The sequence below is a fragment of the Photinus pyralis genome, unplaced genomic scaffold (genome assembly GCF_008802855.1).
Source record: "Photinus pyralis isolate 1611_PpyrPB1 unplaced genomic scaffold, Ppyr1.3 Ppyr1.4_LG2, whole genome shotgun sequence".
Classification (NCBI taxonomy): domain Eukaryota; kingdom Metazoa; phylum Arthropoda; class Insecta; order Coleoptera; family Lampyridae; genus Photinus; species Photinus pyralis.
This window is the reverse complement of record NW_022170403.1, coordinates 32111699-32120174: the sequence shown is the minus strand read 5'-3', so window position 1 is coordinate 32120174 and position 8476 is coordinate 32111699. Positions and strand designations below refer to the sequence as shown.

The following is an 8476-nucleotide window of genomic DNA, read 5'->3' as shown; positions in this document are numbered from 1 at the left end:
AAGTGATTGTACAAATAATTATGTGTAATTGCGTTGTATGTTTTGTATTATTTTGTTGCTGTCTACATAAATAATTGTGTATGAACGTTTTTTAATCCAATTGTATTCCGCCGCAGATTGGTCAAATTTTCTTTTGGATCCCATTGATACGGCACTCCAAACTCCATATCAAGGCTTAAAATTTCTTTGGCTGTTGGAAATAAATTACACTGCGCCATTAATCTTAGAGTGTTACATTTCATTAAAGTGCCTAGCTTTTTAAGTGCCTAAAATATATTTTTTAAATCGTTATCAACTGTTTGATTTGATAGAAACCTCCCAACATGGTAACGGTATGTTGCCCTCTAGATATACAATATCTTGAATGAGAATATTATGAAGAGGTGTTTTCAGATTAACAACGTAAACCCCTCCATATGGAATGAATTCAGAGTACAATCTGCGTTCAAAACAAAAGTCACTACTATAAAATATTTTTACTTCTGATCCAGAAAAGTCTTTTATTTGGCTCCAAATATGTGACACCAAGCCATTTGCTAAACCTTCAATAAAAAATATGTAACAATTGCCATTATTTAATATAAATCCAGTAACAACATTGTTGTTGTTGTCAGAATCAAGTTCCTTGTTAATGTTGCTTTTTAAATAATTAGCGATCATAACTTCTGGTCCCAAAATGTTTTGATTATGTAGCATAACCAAGTGTAACAATTGATGTGCCAGCTCATATCTTTTCACAATCACAAAGAGTTCGTTGAAAATAGAATTGTTACTGTAAAGCTCCAAAAATGCATTTGACGGTGCACTTAAATGTATTTCTATGTCTACTGTTGTGCCAATTTTAGATAACACACCTTCTGTTAAGGGACTACCACTATTAAGTTTGCTCAGGACCTCTAAATTAATATTATTGATTGTGGTTGTGCTGTATCTTCTATAATTGTTCCTTTTATATAGTAGGGCATCGGGATGATGACAAGTTCCAGCTTCTTCAACAAACCAGGAAGGTTTCAGAAGTGATGAAACATTAAAACATGCTACCGCCAATGTGACCATAGTGGATTTAACATTCCATCTTTCCAAAATTTGTTTGCAGTTTCGAATTGTGACTTTTCTTCCTATACACTTGTCATTAGCTTCGAAACCAAACAGGCTTGGTACAACGGTCTTGAAATGTTGCTCTCTGCGTCCTCGTATCTGTTAATAATTAATAATTGCAGCTATGATTGTTATTGAAGAAGTGGAAAAAGCTTTGCCACATTGCCCTTTTTTGCAGACAAAAGTGCAATTTGGTAGGTATATGACGGGTATGTTATCCCTTGAAAAGCATTTCTTATTCCAAAATAAATTTAAAATTGTACGCAGTTTTTCGTTATAGGGCCAGGAATTAGTTAACAATTTAAAAAAACCATTAAAAAAAACATATTACATTTACACCAAAAAATATTTATTTATGATATACAGGGTGGTGACTTGCGTAACGCATCATAGGGATTTCAATGTAAAATTCATAAAATGCGATTATTGGCTCCCCAAATTATTTTAGAGTAAAAATGTATTAAGGTTTTTTGTAGGAAAAAATTTTTTACGGCAATCAACCCTATTAGTTTTCAATTTTTTGCATAATAAAGACGGAAAATTGGAAAATAAAACCCCCATCTTTTTCAATAATCTGCGATGCCATGGAATTTTTTAAAACAAAAAGATATCCAGTTATCAATTAGCAGCAGTTCGAAATGGCTTTTATGATCGACTTGGTTACTGTATTGCAGTTAATGGTGACTTATTCGAACATTTATTGTAAATTGTTATATTAGGAAACCGTTTTTAGTAATTTGGTCTTTCTTTATGTTGAATTCGCTGTTCTAAATATAATACTTTTTGATAGAATTTGATTTGTTTTATAGCGGACATTCCATGGCATGACGGATATTGGCGTAGTTTTTGTATTATAAAATTCCATGGCATCACAGATTATTGAAAAAGATGGGGGTTTTATTTTCCAATTTTCCGTCTTTATTATGCAAAAAATTGAAAACTAATAGGTTGATTGACGTAAAAAATTTTTTCCTACAAAAAACCTTAATACATTTTTGCTCTAAAATAATTTGGGGAGCCAATAATCGCATGTTATGAATTTTACATTGAAATCCCTATGAGGCGTTACGCAAGTCACCACCCTGTATAGCTTATACACTGGAAATTACTTTTTAAAAATTATATCGTTTAAATGCCCACCGTCTCCACTTCGGCATTCCTATAAACGAACACGAAAATTTTCGAGTACTCGCTGCAATAAAGATCCAGGTATTGCTGACATCTCCTCTCTTATTTTTGTCTTTAATTGGAGCAGCGTCGATGGGTATAGACACGATGTTTCGGATATCCCCAGAGAAAAAATCTGGTGGGGATAGGCCAGGACTCCTAGGTGACCACGGAATGTCACCTCTTCGCGTAATGAGCCTTTTTGGCAACATTTTTGTGATGACCGGTAGGGATTCGTTAAGGCCGCTTTACATACTGCAATTCTTTGTGCAATACAGTTGCAGCAAGTTTAATTGCAAAAATACTGTACATGCAATAATTATTGCACTTTGGTTTTACACGCGGCAATTTTCTTTTTGCAAGAGTTTGTTACCAACATTCGCATTTAAAATTGAACTAAAAGCTTTATTCTATTCAAAATTCATCAGGTGTTGTTATAATTCTGAATGCGTTTTGAGTAAAAATGAATAGACACTTTAATCGAAAAAAGGCAGTCGCAGCTTCAATTTGTGTAGTAATAGTAAACAAAGTCTAGTTTCAACGTTTGGGAATTCTAGAACCTGGCGTTGTCAATACTTTCCCCCAAAATATCACGTGCAAGTGCAATAAAAATCGCGCGCGACCGCTAACCTGCAATTGCAAGTGAATTGCCAAAATGAATCAGCTGTTTCTCAAACGCGCATGCTTCTGGGCAAGTTTTATTGCGTATTGCATGGTCTTGCATGAAGAATTGCAGTATGTAAAGCGGCCTTTAGATGTATGGCAAAAGGCTCTATCTTGCTGAAACCGCGTCTGCCGATTGTTAACCAGCAAATTCCTGTAGCCGTGGTGTCAGAAATTCTTTCATCAACAGCTTTACCTATTCGGCGTAGTTTACGCTAATCGGGCGGGCTCGAAGATCCTCAAAAAATAGGGCCCAATGATTCCTTTAGCTGAACTTGCTGCTCATACAGTCACTTTGGGGAATGAATAAGAGGCCCCATTTCCTTACTAAAACTGAGCTCGACAACTCATGTCGTGTAAATGGTATTCAAAGCGAAATAAACGCCGCACAGTGATGGGAGCAGGAGAACCATTGTTTAAATAAAATTGTTTTACGCCAAAGGCACGCTGTGGTCCCGTGAAGCGATCCATGTGACTAAATTTCCAAGAACTGAGCTAGCCGTTAGATCGCTCCCCGCGCCTCCCACATTTTATATTTGCGCGGAAGATCAAACTCAAATGTAAACAAATTCCTGGCCCACCCTGTATTTGTACCTATATCAAAAATAGGTACAATGGGCGCTACTTCTTTCTCGCCATTTCACCAAGATATACGTAGCTACATTTCTTTAGCGGGTGATGAATCTTAAGTTATAGCATTGAATAATAAACATTGAATTTCAATGCTCTCAGATTTATTATTCAATGGTTATAGTAAGAATTGGTTCATACCTCTGCGATTAATCTTCCAGTTTGAATAAATTCCAAAAATTTCAGTTTGGGTACACCAGGTAGAAAGTGCGCGTGTCCCTCATTAAATGTTATGCACTGTTCCAAAGGTTTCGCTACCGTTGTACACTGCGCAATAAATGGCACGTTGTATCGAACAGAAATATCTTTAAACCTACATTAATAAGTCATTTTGTTACCTATATAGATAATAGTTGCCCATACCCATGTAAAATTAATTCCTTCAGAGGTAAGTTGGTAATTTTATTAATTTTAATTATGAGTGAGTTAAATTCGTTTTTTTGTATCTTTGTGAGTAATTCATTTGTCGACATTAAAACGTAAGCTTCTCCAAGAGGACCACAGGCTTCTGTTAGGCTATAGATGGCAAGGTCGGGATCTGTGTATAGCCCTTCTCCCGATACTCGTATGGTTATTGCATTACATCCTTTGTCTTTATTAGCATTTTGCGATTTATCTTTCTTTTTTTCGTGCTTAGTCGTTTTTTCAGGATCTCCTTTACCTTTGGATTTCTTGTTAGTTTTTTGAGGAGATTCGTTTTCATCCATATCCTCGTGAAACGACGGGGGCGGGCAAGAAGGGGCAAAACTTTTGAACATAACAGCGTCAGACACTTTGATGCGATCTATAATCTGATTTGTATAAAATTCATGAAGTGGGTCTAAAAATATGTTTTAAGCTAATTATAGCCAATGTTGATCTCTTACAGTCTAAAAATTTTAATTTTGTTATAACTTCTTTATCGTTGAACTTTCCTGGATACTCAGCACATTCCCATATTAAACCTTCAATAAAATTCTTTAAAGGTTCTTCATCATAGTTGTATTGGTTTACATTTGGATCGTAATCATACGCCAAAGAAAACTTTTTTGGAGATTCTAGATTTTTCTGATTTATGAAAAAAGTTTTATTTTTTTCCTTTTTGGCGCTAAAGCAATGGGTTTCAGAACATTAGAGAAACATATCTACCTAGATACTCATTTCCAAGTTTTGCTGGATTTGTCATTATGATGTAGTTAATTACATGACCGTGTAATTTAAAGATATCCGAAACATCCAAGTCATTGAAAACGTGTGTAACATATACCGGAACCCAAGATAGATCATCTTTTACACAGGTCTTTAATGCGATGTGCCCATCGAGAGTGTATACCTAAGCATTTGAAAAATAAGTAACCGTTTTAGGCTCAGACTAACTTCAAGGTTGTTAATCTGCGAGGATTTAGGTAACTTCACAACACCTTTGCTATTGTTTTCCAGCAAACAACGTCAATTTGATATTTTGGCCGTCCAGGTAGAATCTCATACTCTACATGGCAACTACCAATGGGACTGTCGACTTCATACATATACTCAGGTTTTTGCAACGTCACTGGACTATTCCTTTTACTAGGATTCCGTTTGTCCTTTTTTTGTTTTCCATGCGATTTATGTTTTTCAGGCTTACCGCTTGGGGTGCTTGAAGAGTCTTTAATAGAAAATGCTAAAAGTATTGTTAATTTAAGCGTTTTCATTTTTATAATTTATGAATAAATATCGAAACATAAAAAGACCAATGCTAATTTTTTCTCACTGTCAATACACACGTCACGGTGACGTATTTTCGAAATCACGCACCAGTTCGTTAATACAGGCATGTAAAGGTGCAGGAATGGAAGACGCATCTCATCACTATTCACGTTCTATTAATTCCAACTCTTGATGCGCCACTGAGCCATACTGGCTCCTCCTGCAAACTCTAAATTCCTCTGCGCTAGGCCCGCTCTCGCCTTCTTCTGTAGTTAATCTGTCATAGAACAGCGGGTGTTTGTATACTTAATAAATAAATGGAATTGTAGTTAATTGTCTGATGTTAGATTTTATGATATAACTTGATGACAGTAAAATGTGAGAAAGTTTTTATGCAGGAGGAATACCTAGCAGAAAGAGACGGTTAAATGAAGAAAATTTGCAGTTTTACGAGCTCATTTAAATGCAGAAATTTTTTTTCGTTATTTCGTTTGATGCTTCTGGCTTTGTTATTATTGAAATAAGAAAATGTGTACAAAAGAAACAAGTTGAAAAGTACCTACACAATGCGTCGAGCTACTTACGCGCGTTTTTTTTGCGACGGATCGAGGTTTTATTAGCTCCGAGATTAGCTCTGAAATATAATGTGCCAGCAGAGAATTGTGACACAAAGCTACCTAATGCTTCAAACCCGAGCATTCTACGAAGATCCTTTCGAGATTTATACGCCGACCGACCGACCGACCGAACAGCCAAAGTGAATACATATACCTATGAGCGCTATTTTTTCCAAAAACGCTCTAAAAATTGTAGAAAATTACGAGATTCAAAGGAGCGTATATATAACTGATGCCAAAGAGTGGGTAATATTATTATGTATTCTTTGCTGATGTGTATTTTGAGAAGATACCAGTTTTAAGTAAAAACAGCGAGGCGTTTCTGTTTTTGATAGAAATCGGTGTTTTGTAGGTCATTACTCAATATGTACCTAGGTATTTAGCGTTTCTACATTTCGCCATCAGATTAATGCTTATCTTTGACGTCGGATGTCACAGGCCCGTATAGGGGCTGATGGTATTTCTAGTACAAGAAAGGGACTTTGCAGTGTCCCCCAGGCTCCTCGACGCTACGTCACTGTTATCAGAAAATATGCCCGGGGATGAATATAGGAGCCGAAATTATAATAAACAGGTTATCATAAAGTAAGGGATATATTACAGTTTCATTTATGTATTTTTAACAAACTAAGCTAACAGCAGAATGTGACATGAAATCGATTTTTTAAATAATGGGAATTCTTATGTCCACCAGCATGGTTAACGTAAATGTTCAATATGTCGTCCATTTTGCTGATGTACGATTACCCTTCGTTCCTTCAAATTGTCCACAGCGTTATTTAGCATAACTGCGATGATTACGTCTAACAACTGGGTATCAGTAGTTCATAGATACAGTAAAATCCAATTATTATATTTTTGTGATGTCTTACAGGAAGAAAGCGTGGGTTTCAGGGAAGTAACAAACAGTGACTCGACGCAAACTGTACTCAACAAACATTATTATTAATATCATGACTATAACTAAACAAGCGACAGCACCGCTCTCCGTGCCGCTCGATCACTACTGTCCTCGCGTGAATTGTCCCTTGAATGGCTTCACAAATAATCCACACATGCGCACTCAAACGATCACTACACAACAGCTATAGCATGTGCAAAACCAAATTTTAAACTTAAAACCTATGTATGAAATTTCATTTAATTGCTCCCATAAATAAGAAAGTTGGCACTGCACCTCCTACACAAAACCAAATTTGGAAAATGGCGCTACATTTGCTTTTATTCCAAGTGGCTAGGCTATGCATCAAATTTCATTTAAATTCCTCCATAAATGGTCAAGATGCGAAAAGGGCACTGTGAATGTTGATTGATTAGGCTCAATTTTTTCGTTTTATATGACTAAAACTATACGCATATTGAATTTCATGCAATTCGGTTCATAACTCACGGAGATGTCAAAAGGGCCTTCCTTATTTTTTGGGGTACATTGCCAGTTCACGAACTCCGATCTACAAATTTGATAAAGAATCCATCTACTAAATTTGATCGTAATCGGTCCATTCGATATCGAGATATCGTGCTAACGGACGGACAGACGGACAGACACCGCAAAATTATAAACTCGCTAGGAGCTTATTAATAATAAATTATACTTATTCCATAATGTTGCAATGACGATGAACACGAGCTATGCGATTTCCTCGAAGAAAAGGGTCCTGATCACTGATCAGAGTGCCTAGAGGCGGGGTGTGTATACTAAATAAACACGCGCGCGGCATAACACTTTCCCAAATAGGTATGAGCTATGAGCTCCATCTTAAGCCTTCAGGAAGCCATCCTCAACGACGCATTCAACCCCAATCGCCAACCGGAGTATTCGGAAGTCCAGGAGGCGTATTGGCATTCTGTACTATTATTCAGAGGAGCTCTGGTCTGATTCGCAGTATACTATGGCTTCACATTATGCGCAATTTGATAATACATTATATATTGCGGTTCAGAGCACCGATACGGTTTAGTGTTTGTTTTATTACTAAAATCAGCTAACCACTTGTCGCACCAAACACTGTTAATATCTTCGCCCGTTTCGCTATAAATTCATGTTCTACTAGTTCCAAATACTCGTTCATTGAAAACGTATTCTAGTTGCACATTTCAACCAATACCTCTTTATAGTTCATTTTAGGGCAGTTTGAGAACCTTGATTACACACCAACAACAAAAAATATACTTTTCTTGCAAAGGTAACAATAAAAACACACTTCTTGTAAGTGTAACCAAAATTTTCTCCCGCGCGATTTGACATTCTTTCTGAATCGCAGTATAAATTTGCTAAATCGCAGTATAATTTGTCTGAGGCACACGCACTTTATAGAAAGCCATTATATACAGCGTTTCAGAACTCTAATAGTACATTATATATCAAGGTAGAGAAGTCCACTATTATTGCCTGAGCACCAAGATTACATCTCGAGGGGCTTGCGCCGAGGGGTGTAAGGTGCGAGGGCAATAATAGACTTCTCTACCGTGGTATATATACTATTTTTTTCACTACTAGCACTTGAAATCCTCTAAATTAACATATTATATTGATAAGAAAGTGAACGGTTGGACAGAATTTTTTGTTTCTTAATGTAACATGTCAATCAAGTACGTGGAAGTACAAGTCAAACAGGCCGTATTTTGTTCTG

The 8476-nt window shown here is 36.3% G+C and overlaps 1 protein-coding gene across 1 annotated transcript; it reads right to left on the bottom strand.

Annotated features, from left to right (window-relative positions):
* Positions 1 to 610: 610 nt before the first annotated feature.
* Positions 611 to 5237, bottom strand: LOC116164531. Its single transcript, XM_031478726.1, has 7 exons — positions 4959 to 5237; positions 4695 to 4870; positions 4425 to 4645; positions 3922 to 4378; positions 3700 to 3871; positions 855 to 1197; positions 611 to 805 (listed from the first exon to the last, which is right to left on the bottom strand). Exons 1-7 carry the CDS (start codon positions 5229 to 5231, stop codon positions 741 to 743), a joined length of 1707 nt encoding a protein of 568 aa, XP_031334586.1. The 5' UTR covers positions 5232 to 5237; the 3' UTR covers positions 611 to 740.
* Between the last annotated feature and the right edge of the window lie 3239 nt (positions 5238 to 8476).

Excerpts from the sequence above, each read along its gene's own strand:
- LOC116164531 (XM_031478726.1), bottom strand. The coding sequence starts at position 5,231 with ATGAAAACGCTTAAATTAACAATACTTTTAGCATTTTCTATTAAAGAC. Across the intron at positions 1,198-3,699 it reads CTGGAAGATTAATCGCAGAG|ATACGAGGACGCAGAGAGCA; the intron begins GTATGAACCAAT and ends AATTATTAACAG. Across the intron at positions 806-854 it reads TGGTAGTCCCTTAACAGAAG|TGCACCGTCAAATGCATTTT; the intron begins GTGTGTTATCTA and ends AATACATTTAAG.